Source organism: Ptiloglossa arizonensis, chromosome 1 (assembly GCF_051014685.1).
Source record: "Ptiloglossa arizonensis isolate GNS036 chromosome 1, iyPtiAriz1_principal, whole genome shotgun sequence".
In the NCBI taxonomy this organism is placed as follows: Eukaryota; Metazoa; Arthropoda; class Insecta; order Hymenoptera; family Colletidae; genus Ptiloglossa; species Ptiloglossa arizonensis.
Genome location: NC_135048.1, coordinates 7567082 through 7583584, shown reverse-complemented (window position 1 = coordinate 7583584; position 16503 = coordinate 7567082). Strand labels below are relative to the sequence as shown.

The 16503-nt window shown below is 31.2% G+C and overlaps 2 protein-coding genes across 3 annotated transcripts; one reads left to right on the top strand and one right to left on the bottom strand.

The window, feature by feature from the left end:
* Nucleotides 1-1124: 1124 nt before the first annotated feature.
* Nucleotides 1125-7730, top strand: Cmtr1 (Cap methyltransferase 1). 2 transcript variants are annotated; one of them, XM_076323388.1, is made up of 4 exons: nt 1125-1260; nt 1784-2225; nt 4732-7009; nt 7132-7730. In XM_076323388.1, exons 2-4 carry the CDS (start codon nt 2126-2128, stop codon nt 7625-7627), a joined length of 2874 nt encoding a protein of 957 aa, XP_076179503.1. In that variant the 5' UTR covers nt 1125-1260; nt 1784-2125; the 3' UTR covers nt 7628-7730. The 2 variants fall into 2 exon arrangements, with proteins under 2 accessions (XP_076179503.1, XP_076179512.1); XM_076323397.1 differs by lacking the exon at nt 1125-1260 and adding an exon at nt 3707-4067 and having other exon boundaries at nt 1636-2225.
* LOC143152855 (nudC domain-containing protein 1) lies at nt 7645-9874 on the bottom strand. Its single transcript, XM_076323425.1, has 4 exons — nt 9543-9874; nt 8500-9478; nt 8049-8413; nt 7645-7979 (listed from the first exon to the last, which is right to left on the bottom strand). The coding sequence occupies exons 1-4, from the start codon at nt 9655-9657 to the stop codon at nt 7780-7782; spliced, it is 1659 nt and encodes a 552-aa protein (XP_076179540.1). The 5' UTR covers nt 9658-9874; the 3' UTR covers nt 7645-7779.
* Nucleotides 9875-16503: the final 6629 nt, after the last annotated feature.

Here is a 16503-nt window from a genome sequence, read left to right as displayed (position 1 = left end):
AGTTTTCTTTTTCCTGTATTTTTTTCTTCGATGAATCAAATAACGCGAAAGAATTTGTTTCCTGATCGTGTAAGCCGTTTTACTGCAGAACCAATAGTTTTTACGACCAAAGAGAGGTATCGTGACAGTGGCTTGTTTATTTTCTTTTTTTGACCATGACATGATTTTCAAAAATGAAAACTAAATCAATAGTATGTGTGGTGCGAATATATTTCACTACAATCTTCAGTGAGAGATAGGAAACAAGTGACGTTTGTTGAAAGTATGTTAGAATTAATTGATTATTTTATGAATCGCTCCTGTTTAATCACACTTATGGTTTTCCGATAAGAAGAAGAGCATACACAAATTATTTATATAAGGCAGCGTACAAGTCGAACGATTTAAAAGAAAAATGGCGTAAACGATGTTAAGTAACACTTCTATATTCAGATTCTCTTCTGTAGGTTTCATTAAAGTGCATTTCTTGTATGTTACACAGTATTATGGTAGAATGTAAGAAAATAAATATTGCAATAGTGATTTGTTCATACTTTAATTACTTTCCTGAGTTCATTTCCACTTTTTATCTATATTATAACAAATATTGAAACGTTAGTTTTCGAAATTACCTAACAAAATACAAATTGTTAATCAATCTCTGAAAATAAATTGCACATTTTCGGAGTATTTTCTAAGCCAAGTTACTTTTCATTTTTTTGTTTTAATATTTGTGTTAAGTTTTACTTTTTTAATGTCAGTTTTTAATGACTGTTTATTTAAACAAATCAAATGGGTAATTTACCGTATGAGTATAATTTGAAAGTAAATGATAACCATTTTGAAGTAATTCTGTACTTTAAATCCTGTCTGTACATGTTCAATGATCAAAGTTCTTTAGTTTCATTTTTACCTGCATGCGAACAATTTTGCTTTGAAGTATTTCTAATGTTTGAACATATTTATAAATTGTAAAAAATAAAAGTAATACATAAACGTCGGTACTTGTATACCGACGATTTGAAGTGTAAGGCGCGAAAAAATGGTGGCTTAAAATATTACTAATAGAGCCTTTCGTCCAGTTAGCGACACTAGTCGCATATTTTGTATACATTTACGATTGATTAGTATCAGCCGCCCACGAGAAGAAGGCATAGCCTGTTTACATCCTCGCTCTGCTTATAGTTCGTTGTTGCTCGTACGATCGCAAACGAGAATCGCCATTGGCCGAAGACGGCGACCGTAGCGGAACCGAGTGAGAGAGAATACTGCATCATTGACGTAACCTTCTAATCAAATTTTAGCTATTAAGAAACAACGATTTTGTTCCTATTTAAATACTATCACTAATTCGATAAGTTTCTCGTAATGAAAAAACAAGTTTAATTTTATATTTGCAATAATCATTAATATTTTGAAAATTATTTATAGCAAAAAGAACTAATTTGTATGTATTAAGAATAATATAACTCCGCTTATACTCATTTCTATTTAGATAAATTCTATATAATTACAATTTATACAAAAACAAGTCATACTAAAATTAAAACAAGCATAACTTTACATTGTTTTACATTACGAATCATAAAAGTTATACCTGTTTTAATACTGTCATGATTTGTTTTTGTGTAAATTGTAATTATATAGACTTTATCTTGATAGAAATAGGTATAAGCGGAAAATATTAATGATTATTACGCACATTAAATTCCATTCATTTTTTCATTACAAACAACTTATTGAATCAGCGGTAGTATCTAAACCGTAAGTAAATTATTCTGTTTATGAATATTTGACGCTTTAGTGAGAGCCTCTGCCGATGCACCTTACTATAAATTTGTTCTCACTCGCACTTGAAATCACCGCCGTCGGTCTTCGTCACCGTATTCAGCCAACGGCGATTCTTGCTTGCGATCGCAGAAGCGACAACGTACTACAGATGGAGCGAGGATCTAAACACGTTGTGTCTTCTTCTCGTGGATGTATAATACTTCGTTTCGTGTTAATTCAACTACGTACATAGAGATTTAAACAAGGTGCTTTTTCTTAATCTGGATTTCAATTTTTACTATCGAGTATGGTTATGTTGCTATGTGATAATAAATATAACTATAAGTTATAATATACATGCAGTCGTATTGCCCGAATGGATATAATTCTTTTATTTACACTTATTGAAAGCTTTAAGAAAGCGAGCAATTGGTTAAGTAAAAAGTTGTGCGAAAGTTTAGGAAACATGAAAAGCAGTAAGTAACGTTTTACTTTCAATGATCTTTTATTACTTTCTTGAAATATTTTAATATGTTATGTACGTATTTAAAATATTGTTAACTACGATATAGATATAGAAATATAGTATTATGTAGGGTGTCACGCGATGTGTACTATCTGTTAGCCAAAAAATAAATCGTAAATGCAGAATACACTTTTCATGCAAGATTTCGTTTTTGAAAAAATTAATTTTTAAACTATATGAAATATGCATGTACTTGTTTATGATCTTTATTACAGAGTAAATTAAAGATCGAGAAGGAATTGCAATCGGAGTAGGCTTTACTCAGCCTTCGTAAGGCTTGTGATTAAGCAAAATTTAATATTTTCCATACTTCCTTTACTCATGGTGTCACATTTTTCTTAATTCAAAACTGATCTGTTTCAGTACATGAAACAGTTATGAGAATCAAAAAATGTCATAAATGTTATAGATATAATGGTTTTGATTATAATTTTTGAAGACCAATATTATATCGCTTCTGTTATAGTATTTTAATTATATATAATATTGTATTGGTTCTATAACCGTTATTTTCTGGTTCCATATTGATTACGGTTTTTAGTTTTTATTGAATTTGTGAGAATATTAAATGAATATGTATATAAACCAAATTGTAATCGATATAAAAGTAAAAAATAACAGTTATAGGACTGATGTAATATTGGTTTTAAAGAAGTATAACTAAAAGTGAAATTTGATTCTCATAACTGTTTCAAAAATCAAAATCAATGTTATAATTAGTTTCTTTAGTATCTGTTATAAATGTTTTTGTCTCAATCCATTTTTATAAGGTACAATGTTCCATTCATTGTCACTTTGACTAACAGATTATTCAGATATTAGAATATGCTTTTAAAACATGGTTCTTTTGACATTTACTTTTATACCATGATCTTACCAATGTTTACAAACATAAACATCAGTAAAAGTAGTGCTTGTTTAGGCTACAATGCATGCAGTCAAGTTTAGTCAAATACTCAAGTACATGATATTATATTAGGGGGACCGGAAAGTAATGTCGTTTCCCGACATTAAATTCAAATACATAAATTTTTAACGAGTTTTTATTTTTAATCAATGATATAATCACCCTCATTATCAACAACCTTTTGCCATCTAGTGTGCAAATTTTCAATGCCGGATCGATAAAAATCAATTGGTTTTTGAGCAAAATATACAGAGATGGCATTTTGAATATCATCCAAATTTGCAAATCTTTTGCCACTTAGAAAGTGTTGAAGCGATCGGAATAAATGGAAATCCGATGGTGCAACATCGGGCGAGTATGGTGGGTGAGGCAGTACCTCCCACCCCAATTCATTAATTTTTGCCAAGGTTCGTCTTGCGCAGTGCGGTCTTGCATTATCGTCTTGCAGAATAACGCCTTTTCTGTTGACAATCGCTGGCCACTTTTCAATTAAAGATTTATTTACACGATCTAATTGTTCACAGTAAAGGTCTGCATTCACAGTCTGTCCAGGTTTCAGCACTTCAAAATGAACAACGCCGCGAATACTCCACCAAACACACAAAAGGGCCTTTTTGGGGTGTAAACCTGGCTTAGCAGTACTTTGTGGCGATTCATTTGGAGAGAGCCACTGCCTTTTGCGTTTTGGATTATCATAAAGAACCCACTTTTCATCTCCGGTGATCAAGCGATCAAAAAACGCTTCTGTATTGTGCCGTTGAAGCAATAAGTTGCATGTGGTGGATCGGTTAGCCTTGTTCTCTTCGGACAGATTATGCGGGACCCAAACACCTGCTCTGCTTACTTTCCCAATCTGCTGCAAATGTTCTTGGATGGTCGACCAAGGTTGGTTAAGTCTGTTTGACAATTCCTCGATTGTCTGACACGGATTTGCTTCCACTTCCGCACTTAACACGTCATTGTCTAACGTTGTTGGTCTTCCTGATCGATACGAGTCGGAAAGATCAAAATTACCGGATTTGAACTTGGAAAACCACCTTTGGCATTTACGAACGTCTAATGCATTTGGATAAACATCGCAAATGTTTTTGGTAGCAACTGTTGCGTTACTACCCTTGCGAAACTCAAAAAGCATGCAATGCCGGATATGTACCTCTTCTGGTATTTGGCTGGCCATTTCACCCAAAATTGTAAAGAAAAATTTTAAATTTAATTATTTACAACTAAACAAGTCACTATAACCTCAGAATGTCTTTGCTACGACTTTAATGTACACAATGAGCTGACAAATGACAATCAAATAGTGACATGCGCAGAAACGACATTACTTTCCGGTCCACCTAATATTAGAAATGTATCGTTTCAAAAATAAAATTATGCACAAAAAAATTTCATTCTGCAATTTCCATTAATTTTAATTAAAGTTATTTTCTATCTGCAAGTACTTTATTTTGTGGGATACTCTGCATAATTTACAACAAATGTTCATTTGTTGTGTAAATGATTAAGTATTTCTGTTTTAATTGATTGCAATAAATAAATATTTTAGACTCGGATGAGAGTGATTATGAAGACAAAAGCTTCAGTAATCAAAATGATGATCAAACAATGGAAGGGAAGGAGCCTCATTCAAACTATTTCTCTGATCAGTCTTGTGATGAAAGATGTAGTAAAAAGAGAAGATACAATGCTTTAGTAGATGAAAGTTCAGATTTAAATGACAGTGATTGCAATGAAGATTGTTATGAAAATTTTGATGAAAAGGACAATGAATTCAGCTCACATAATATGTACCAAGATTTGTCTTGTGAACAAGATTCAGCTGATGAATGTAGCAGCCAAAATATACAGAGTAAACATACAGATGATAGAGTATCAAATTCTAATGACGAAGCAAAAGAAACAAGCACAGCAGGATCAGTATATGAAGAGTCTTATCACCATTACAATAAACGACAAAAGATTCATAGAATAAATAAGCCTGAAAAAGATATTACCGATGAAGACAAAAGTAATGATATGAAAGAACAATCAATCAAAAAGGAACCTACAAATATCTTTGACAAACAAGATAAAGCTCAACGAATGATGAGAATGATGGGGTATAAAGAAGGTCATGGTCTTGGAAAAAATAAACAAGGTCGTTTAGAACCTGTACAAGCATCTAATCAACATGGCCGTAGAGGTTTTGGACATGAAGTTCCTGGACTTGAAGCAGCAAGTCTTAAATGGATTCCTGCAGAAGAAGAAATAAAAGTTATAGAGTCTATAGAATGGTTAAGAAATCAAAATACTGAGTTACCAACTAAAGACGAATTGAAGAGTTGGTTACAGTTGGGACCTAAGAAGCTTTCTATAGCTGATGAAACTCAATTCTGTAGCAGTGATATAGTTACAAATGTTATTAGTTCAAAATCGGTATTTGATAATTTGGACAGTGTTGAAATGCGTCGTGCAAGAACGCGTAGTAATCCTTATGAAACTATTCGAAGTTCCATATTCTTAAATCGTGCAGCAGTTAAAATGGCAAACATGGATAGAGCATGTGACTTTATGTTTACTAAACCAGAAGGTCTACAGTCCAATGAATTGCTCTACTTTGCAGATGTATGTGCTGGGCCAGGCGGTTTTAGCGAATATGTTTTATGGAGAAAAAAATGGCATGCCAAAGGATTTGGTTTCACTTTAAAAAATGAAAATGATTTTAAATTAGCTGATTTTTATGCAGGTCCTTGTGAAACATTTCATCCATATTACGGACCACAAGATAACGGTGATGTTTTTGATCCCAGTAATCAAAAGGCTTTGAAAGAACTTATAATGACGCATACCAATGGTAAAGGAGTACATTTTATGATGGCTGATGGAGCATTTTCAGTAGTAGGACAAGAGGTCCTGCAGGAGATTATTTTAAAACAATTATATTTATGCCAATGTTTAGTAGCATTGATGATTGTACGAGTGAAGGGTCATTTTGTCACAAAACTGTTTGACCTTTTTACACCCTTTAGTGCGGGTTTAGTTTATTTAATGTATCGTTGTTTTGAAGAAGTATGCATTTTCAAACCAAACTCCTCTAGGCCAGCAAATTCAGAACGTTATTTAATATGTAAGAAGAAACGACAAGGCACAGAAATTATTGAACAACATCTCAAACTTATTAATCATTTGCTTTTAAAAAAGGATGAGAATAATGATGTTTTAGAATTAGTAGCAATTGAGGAATTAGAAAGAGAAAAACGTTTTGTGCAGTATTTACGAGAATCTAACAATAGTTTAGGAAAGAAGCAAATAATAGGTCTTCGCAAAATTGCCGCATTTTGTGAAAATACTACTCTTGTTGAAGAAAAGCAAGCTCATATGCGCAAAGAATGCCTTAAATATTGGCAACTTCCGGAAGAAGGTAGGACAGTACCAAGATATATGAAACCTCAAGATAAATTAAAGGTTCTTCTGGAGAATTCTACTGCATTTCTCTCTAAAAGTGCAACGGTATTAACACCAGAAAATATGTACAAAACAATATTGGACCAACCATATGATTGGTTTTGTATGCCCTGTGGCACTGGGTCCCAAGATGATCCAGAAAAAAATGCCACATTCTATATGGGTATGGGAAGAAGTAACGTGTACCGTTATGTAAAAGGTAGTTGGGTACAGTTTAATGATTTTCATTTAGAATTACCGCCAGACACACTTTTATATGCTGAAGCTGTCTTCGAAATGAAAAAAGAATTTAGACTTCAGCGGAAAGTACTAGCATTACATATTTTAGATGCTTACTATTTGGGTGCAGAAAACATCAGTCAAAAATACTTGAGAGAGAGGTAAGAAAATGAATTTACTAATAATAAATTTATATTGAAACACATCTAGTTTATATGAAATTATTTCAATAAATTTTGCTCGATAATTGTTATATATAAAATTAATATAAAACTTTTTACAGGCATGAACTTACAAAGAAATTTTGTCAAGCTTTATGGAAGCCAGATGGAAGTGCATATGTTCGTATACGTACCAAAGAATTGGTTCTTGTAGGCCCAAACATAAGTGAAAAATTACAAGTAAAGTTACGTACAATGAAAAATAATCGATTGGCTTCAGTGTATGAATTTTCAGAAACGCCTTTAGACGGCAACAATTCTGTGAATGATAAACCATACTTCATACCACATAGTATAATTTTTTTAAAAAATACTGCTTCACCTTGGAAACGATATTTGAGTAAAACATATTCTAGGACGTATATTTTTCAATCTGAGACTGGAGAAAAGAAATACGACTTTCACAGACCAACTTCTGCTGAAGCAGGTTTTGTTGAAACATTTAAAAATCGAGTTATTTGGTATTGGCCTCACGATGAAACTCTCTCTATGAAAGTTGTTTCAGATTGTATTAGAGAAAAATGTCCTAAATATGAACTACCCTTAATAGAATATTAAAAATGCAATACACAATAAGACATCTAATTGTATATATTTGTAAATACATATGATACTGTATGTAAACGAATGATATAATTCTAATAAAAGTATAGACACTGTGTTCATGTGAAATTTCTATACACAATCGTGATGAACGAATACACTTAATTTTAGAAAGAAATGTGTAAACGATATAATTTATTTTTAGTAAGTATAGTTAAGTATTCATTTGTAGCAGCAGCGCCCATAATAGGGTGAGTTTCCGTACCTAAATCTACAATCCATTGTTTTCCAATTTGAGCATTTAGTTCAGGCTTCTTATACAGAAATATATATCTTGCATGCTCCAGTATAGCAACGTATGAACCATCTAAAATTATAATAACTTAAAATGTTGTAAATGAGATAAAATACGTTTATGTACTAATCTAATACTTACTAGCTGGAGAAACGCAAAACTTTTTATTACTTTTGCTAGCTTCAACATAACCAAAACCAGGAAAGGTATAATAATGTTCTATATTCCAGTTAGTATCATTCCCTTGTCCGGTGACCCATAAACAACCATCATTATCATGCCTCAGGCATATTGCTTGGCCAGATGTTGTTTTGTATGTAAATAATACATGATTACTTGGTCCAAGCGTAGCTAAATGTGTATTTTCGTGAGAAACAAGATTAATTCTTTGCAGAAGATTATCTTTTCCTCCAAGGTCGCATTCTTCAAGTTGTTCAACATTAAATCCTACACAAGGTTGACCTGCCAGTTTACTATCTGTTTGATTTATGTACAAATCAGTCAACCTAAATGTAAGAAACAAAAAAGTGATAATGTAGAAAAGGTAATTAAAGCAAGCATTAATATTTATAATTTTTTCTTAATAATATACCTGGAACGGACTTCAGCAGTCAGTGTTTCATTAGGTAAATATTCACCATCAGTTTCATCCTTAAATAATTCACTCCATATTAAACCACTTTCATGTTTAAATAATTCAATTTTGAATATATTCAGTTCATATTCCCATGTTGTTAAGTTTCCCTCTAATCTATGTTGGCATTCACCTTGTATTAATACAGTACCATTTATTGTTACCGATAGTTCAAATGGGGTTACATGTACTTTAACTCTGTTTTTATGTTTTTTTTCTATTTTAATCCAAACTGTCAATGAATTTTCATCTTGAGTCCAACTATATTTTGGAATCTTCTTTTGGCATGTATTCTGTGAAGTATTTTTATTACTAGTAGATTTTTCTACTTTTGGACATTCAAACTTAATGTAATCTTGACAAATGGAATGCAAATATTTCCCACTATTTTCTATATATACATATTCAATTGCACCTTTTACTTTTAAAGATTCTTTGCTTATAAGTTCAAGCGATTCACATGCATTTTCTGCATTTTTCCAAGCATATGTTAATAACAATAGGTTTGTAAACTTTTTTTCATCTGTACTTTTAATATTACACATTGCAATAATAATGGTAGAGAGTGCATTTATGTAGCATGCATCTAATATAACACCAGGTTCTGCACCACTCAATGTGAAAACTTTAATGTGTTCTTCAATATCTATTAACAATAATTTTAAACAATCTCCTCCATCAGAAATCGCAACAATATTATCATTAGCAAATGCAATTGATGCATTGTATAATAGATTTTGTACATTTGCATTAAAATCATGTACTGAGTGCCTTTGTTTCAAGGTACCATCTTTTTTAAATTGCCAAATTAACCAATTCTCATCTATAAACCAACATGATGTGTCGTAGGGATTTTTAAACAAATGATTATGAAATGCGAATAACCGAGTTTCTAACAAAGAGTTTTGGTTTGAAGTTAATTCCAATCTACGTATATCTGTAAATTTATTATATTATTGTATTAAATGGTCATAATTTGTTAATTATTAAACAGTACTTACTTTGCTTTAACTCTACTTCAGAAGCTATTGGAATTTCGTTAGCGGAAAATTGATATTTCTCGAATTTCAAGTTTGTCAGATTTTTATCCGGTCGTAATTCAATAATTGTTGTCATTTTATCTTCTTATTTTTACTCGCATTACACGAATCGAAAAATAAGGAAGAACGTAATAAAGAAATTAATATTTTTTAATAATGAACTTTATAACTTCGGCACATATTTTGTTTTCATTAATTTGTACATTTCTTGCAACACTGAATAAAATTCTATATTACTAATTTGTATTGTTGTTTCTTTTCATTAATAAGATTAATTTGTCAAAGTTAAAACACTGTAAGAAATTCTAGTGAGAAACAACGAACGTAAATATTAGCACCATAGATAAGGTATAAGATAGATTTAACATCTTATGAAAGTTTGTGTTTTAAAAACCGAGGTTTAGTTTGGGTTTTTCAACGCTAAATGGCGACACGAGTTCTATAGTCACTTTTATTCAGATTTAATACATATTTTTATCTAAATAATCTCATGATTTAAATACTTATGAAACTTAATTTGATGTACATATTTGCAATAGTCATAGATTATTACTGGATATACTTTTTATATTATTACGTTTAATAAGATATTTATATTAATATCATACTTATAATATTAAAATTATGTGGGGAACATATTTGTTGATATTTATTTTTTGCAGCGCAGTTGTACTATTGATTTCATAGACTACATAACATTAAAGATTCGCACTAAAGATAAAATTATGTATGTCTGTCTTCTATAAGTGTTTGTACCGAGGTGAATATGAATTCTCAGAGGGCATAAGAGGATGATATTTATCGTCTACTTTCATGGTATGATAAGAGGAAGTTATAAAGAAGAATTTCTGGACGAAACCAAAATAGAATGTAGAGATCGATACGTATTAGTGTAAATTTACAGAAATGAGCAATCAATTTCAAAGCTTGATTTTTTCATATTCAAATATTTTAAGAAGAAACGTAATCATTTCTGTAAAGATACTTATCCATCGGTCTTAACATTTTATGCTCGATTTCGTTCAAAAAGCGCTCGTTCCGTTTGTAACTTTTTGTTAGCAAACCATAGAAACCTGTTTGTTATATGATGCAAATTATTGACGACCAAAATATAATCGATTTACTTTTTTGAGATCGATAATACGTAGGTAACCGTTTGATTTATTCCACGAATTTGCTTTTCAATGTTCTTTTCTTGCTGCATTATTCGTTTGGAGAACTTTTATTCGTTATAGAGAGAACTTCGAGATAATTATGCAAATAAATCGATCATTTTTATGAAATATTGTTTAGTAGAAAATTGCATTAAATACTGTTAAGTAAAAGATAAGAAGTATATATTATATTCAATTTACAAGTAACAATTATCTCGACATATTTTTTCACATGTAATATATTGTAATTAATTCTGTTGCTTTTTTTCTCACCCTTTGGAAATGTAAACAATTGTACTATTATGTCATTCCTGCAGCTCGTCAGTACATTAATTGAAATCGATTAAAATATTTACGAACTTTTTTTTCTTCAACGAGTTTCTTTACATGCGATTTAAACAGTTCGATATACTCTGTATTGCAATATTACGATTGTATATAAATTGTTCATATTTTTTAGGATTTTTATCGAGCCGCAGTAGATACACCTTCATTAAGAATTATTACTTTTTAAGTAGCAGTTACAAATATTATATTTACGAACAACGAACAATATTTGATTTTTTCTTATAAACTTATATGGTTATCGAAGAACCTTTCGAGAAACATTATTATTAATATATTTTTACGATTATTAGTTTTTCTATTTAGATCACAAAATATTTGTTAATAAAGTTTGCTATAGCGTGCACGATACCGGTGAAGAGTAAAATTTGATTTCAATCAATTTCATTTATTTTCAATTTATAAATATTCATTCTTTCAAGTAATTCATTCCAAACGGGATTCTTTTGCTTAACATTACTTTTAAAATATTTATGGCGTATGTTATTAATGTGGTTTAAGTATGCAATGAATAAGATTTCATTAAAATTTTTCGTTATTAGGGAAGACGGGCAAAAAGTTTGTTTAATGCATTTGCACATAATTCAATTCTCTCTAAGATTTATTTGGAATCTTTTTAATAATTTTTATAAATAACAATAACCGAAAAATTAGAAAAGATAATCATTATTAACCAAGGGTTGATTATGTCCGAAGACTAATCAGATCTTGAGATGAGAATATAAAATTCAAATATATTAATGTTTCATTATTAAGAAAGTAATCATTGGATCGATTCTAGACCAAAAGCGAAAGATACACAAGATAGAAATATGTAAATATCTAAAAGAACTTAGAATGTGTTTTTATCGATAGTATTTAAGCAAGAGTATTTTCAATATAACAGATTTCATTGGAACATAATGGCAGGAGCGATATATTTTAACTGAACACAAGTTTTAATCTGTCGGTGTTCCGTTATCCATCCCCTGATCATTCTTTGAGAAGTCATTATTCTTTGGCAATTCGTGATGTGGATTACGAAATGATCAGAAGTGATGTCATGTATGGGAAAATTCACGAGTAACGAGGTGCTCGTGTTTTTGACTTAATGATACGTAATCGCTTTAAATCGTCATTATGCTACTCTTTTTTATTCTCTACCGGTAGGTATACCTCATTTAGTATTAATACACGCTTGATTCAAAATTCAATTGACATCGCGTCAGATCGTTCTCGTGCTTTCTTCCGAAATGTTCTCAATTTCAAATAATGGTAATACGATATAAAGCTCAATACAGAATTGTAATTTACTTATTATTTATTACCTGAGACAGGTACTCACTGATACCGGATTTGTCTATAGGGCCACGAAAGACTTGGATCGGAGCAAGTTCGGGGTAGATTATTTTGAAAAGGTCTTCTTCAAAAAAATCTAGTCCAAATTCATTTCGATCGTCATACGTCGGCAACACGTATCAAGATTCATAAAAATTGGTAAGATAGTCCCTAATATAAATACATAATTACCAGTCACTTTCGGGATAAACGATTCAATCCCTCTTATACGGACACCGTACTTCGTATGCGGTACAGTTTTTCAAATGGAGCCGAGTTTTGTCAACACTTCGTGTAGACTGTAGTTTCTTCATAAGCGGTCTGGCCTCCGTACGTCATATGGACTTTTTATTTCACTTCTCATAACACACTAACATCGATACAAAACTGAGTTCTCTGTACTATTGCTTGCCACGGATGAATGTGTGCGAGGATATACGCGGGTGGGGGTGATACGGCATACGAAGCCAGACCTGAGGACAGTTCTAAAATATCATAGTGTAATTGTTATCAATTTTCGATTGTTCGCATAAAAATTGATCAATTTTCGATTGTTCACGTGGAAACTTGATCGAGGTCAACGGGGGTTTGAAGAAAAATGAGAAGAGAGTAGCTCGCGTATGTCTCTACCATTCTCATTTCACTGATCAGTTTCTCTTTCAGTGTTTAGTAATTCAGTGTTTCGAATCAGTGTCGGTTGTGTAGATTTTTCGTTCGGTGCACAGTGTTCACGAGTCGAGTTTTGTTTACATTTTAGGCACACGCGTGCAGAGTCAATTATGATATTTTCAGTTTACGGTGGTGTTTGTTTTTTTTCAATCGCGACGACAAAGTCAGTGTGTCAGTGTTGGACGATACCTTGCAAATAGTAAAAATGTAAGTACATATTTATTTACGCGTTACTCTATCGGCTCGATTGTTTATTCGTAATTGAAAGTAAAGGAATATTTGTAATTTCAAACATTACTATCCCAAAGAGAAACAATTTTAGAATTATCTTTAGGTAATCAGAAATAAAGTTTACGAATAAAGTTTACAATTTGTACATTACGCAATAATTTTTGATGCTTTATTTTTACCGTTACATTTAGGTAATACGCTTTTGTTTGTTAAATTTTTCTACTCTTTCTCTCTACACTTATTTCCTCTGTATTTATAAATAACTGTAATCCAGCAAAAGAACAATAATTTAATGGGAATTAGCATTAATATTTATAATCGTATTTTTTTTTTCTTTGCATACTATTTACAAATTTCAATTCCCCTATAATTTTATGGCAAATTTACTTCTAATTTAAGTACCATACTTACTATATTTAAACTTTAAATTCGATGTATCATAATCTCAGCAGTTTTTGAAAATATTTCACCGTGTGATTATTATACAGATCGTTGTTTTTTGCTTGAACTTTAAAATTGACGTACGATTTATGTATTTAAAATTTTATTTCAATAGCTCATTTTTAGACTATTTATTTTATTGTCGATGATTTGAAACTTGTGGATCGAAAACGTAAGTACAGAAATTTGATCGAGACTGCCAGAATTATTTTTCACCATTACACGTATACTTATGAGTTTATTTTACTACTTCAGTTTCGAGGATTTTTATATCATTCGAAGTTTCAATTCGTTTCGAATGTATAATGCTTTGTTAACACTGAATCTATTGTAATTTTAAAAATAGACCGTCATGTTTTGTTTCTTTTTACAGTAAAACTTTCCCGATGACTTCTAATTGGAACACCCACGACTTCCTTGTGCCACAACCACGTCGTCGGTACATCAACGTATTATTTAATCGCATTCTACGATCGGTAATATGCATATCAATTTTTATTTCTTTGTTTTACAACAAACGTCGTAAAATGAAATGTTCGAAGCGGTAAATGGTAACACGGCGATAGTTGTACACTTGTTTGTTTTTAGCAAATACAGTGGCTACACATATTAATCATACCCGTGAGTAGTAACATTATACTTGTTGTATTTCTTAGTTCAGGTCAGTGTCTCTTTCCACTCGATGTTTTTTAATATGATAAATACATATCTCACAATATGGTACATGAGCTTTGATAGGATTATTTATGCTTGTGAATATACAAATACATATATTAATTCAATGTTCCGCTAATCTACAATGACGCGATATAATAATGTTTATGATCTGAATTACAGGTTGATACGTTTTATTTTTCGATCTCGTTATTGTAACAATTTCAGTAATCCTGGAACGATAACCATGGTATTTTCATTATTGAATCTAGATTGAATGTATACATTATTATTGAATACGTAAAACGTGAGTATGATATTGAAGCATGTTAATTCAGAATGTATTTTTCGATATATTTCAACTTTAATCGTACGTATCACGGTACACATCTTTCATACTGATGTATCGCTGTTAATATAAAAAATATGCTCTTGTATTTCATGAACGAAAAGACATTTAACGACGGGTAGAGTTTTGTGTCGAACTATTGATCTTTCAACGTTTTGTAGATCTTTCAACATTTTTAGAAAACGCGTTCTGTCCGAAGATTATTTAATATTTTTTAATAGGTCAAAAGAAATTATTTCACGGTACAAAATTTTCAATTCAAATCTTCTGCACGTACAAGTGGTATCCCCGCTTTCTTGTACGCATTACCTTATTTATAAATATTAATTTACTTCAGTCAATGAAACGGTAACTACAACTCAGTGTCTCGATCAATCGAGCAACGAGGCACGATCAGTAACTTTACATAAACCATAAGTTATGTTTTCATATCGCTTGAAATCACTTCGTGAACAAATTGAACTGTTTCGTGGCTTTGTGAACAGGAAGTCTAAATTTTGATATGGGTTATGGTTACAATTCCTGTTGAACAGAACCTTTTCCACTAATAATAGTCGAAGCATTTTTCGGTTCCTCGTAGCTGTTTCAGTTAGAATCTTTTTACAACAATTGTTAAGAGTTATATCTGGAATCTTTTCAATCCCTAAGGGGATTTTGATAATATCGTTTACCTATTTTGATAATATCGATTTATGTATTTAAAATTTTATTTGAATAGCTCATTTTTAGATAATTTATTTTATTGTCGATGATTTGAAACTTGTGGATTGAAAACGTAAGTACAGAAATTTGATCAAGATTGCCAAAATGATTTTTCACCATTACACGTATACTTATGAGAACGATCATCTTTTACTTCAGTCGGGTTTATTAAGAGGAAGAGGAATCCGGACTGATCCTAGGGTCAATTGTACGGTTCTTCTTTGTGTCTTTTCCAATATGGCTGAATAAGGAGATTAAAGGAACTATCACCTCCTTATGGTGAGATCTAGTGACGATGAATTATATCCCTCGTCGCGAATAATAACGAGCCAATCGATTGGGAACTTTGAATAGTTTCTTGAAACAAGAGTAAATGTAATATTGTAATATTTTCAATACTTTAATCAAATTCGAGGATATATGTGTAACTTCGATGTATTTCAAGAAATTAATTCTGTGTAATATAATCCTTTCGTTACTTTTATGGAATTTTAACGTGTGGGGCAAACAAAGAGATATTAAAGTTCCAAGTGGGAGTTGGAGACTTCGGGCAATGAAGATGGAAAAATTGTGCTAAAAATCTTTACGCGTGTGCTTTTATTCTTTTTTAAGTATTCACAAACATAGATTTAATCAAGATTAGTAACAGGTATGAAATCTGCTTTTATAAACGTGAATAAGAGAATACCACTCGAATGTACAGAATATTTGATCGATTTTCATACTGATAAATATTCTTTTTTTGAATGATTCGTATTATTGTACATGCGATATACCGATGTTTTGCAGTTTTAAGAGAGTTTCCAGTTTAATTGTACGGGTGATATTTTTTGGGTTCAAAACTGTCCCGATTCACTCATGGATCACTGGATTGAGAACGTATTAAGAAAAGAAAACTCTGATCAAGACTTAAATTGAACATTTTCTACTATAAAATAATTTATTTGATCGTATTAAAGAATATTAAATTACCCTCGAATAGAACACATTTTCTGTACCACAATGCGTTTAAAGTTCGATGCTTCGATTAAAAAATTTAACTGCTGCGAAATTGTTTCCA

Coding starts and splice junctions, on each gene's coding strand:
- Cmtr1 (XM_076323388.1), top strand. CDS start 2,126: ATGGATATAATTCTTTTATTTACACTTATTGAAAGCTTTAAGAAAGCG. Junction 2,226..4,731: donor TTTAGGAAACATGAAAAGCA/GTAAGTAACGTT, acceptor TAAATATTTTAG/ACTCGGATGAGAGTGATTAT. Junction 7,010..7,131: donor CAAAAATACTTGAGAGAGAG/GTAAGAAAATGA, acceptor AACTTTTTACAG/GCATGAACTTACAAAGAAAT.
- LOC143152855 (XM_076323425.1), bottom strand. CDS start 9,657: ATGACAACAATTATTGAATTACGACCGGATAAAAATCTGACAAACTTG. Junction 8,414..8,499: donor ACTGCTGAAGTCCGTTCCAG/GTATATTATTAA, acceptor TCTTACATTTAG/GTTGACTGATTTGTACATAA. Junction 7,980..8,048: donor GTTTTGCGTTTCTCCAGCTA/GTAAGTATTAGA, acceptor TTATAATTTTAG/ATGGTTCATACGTTGCTATA.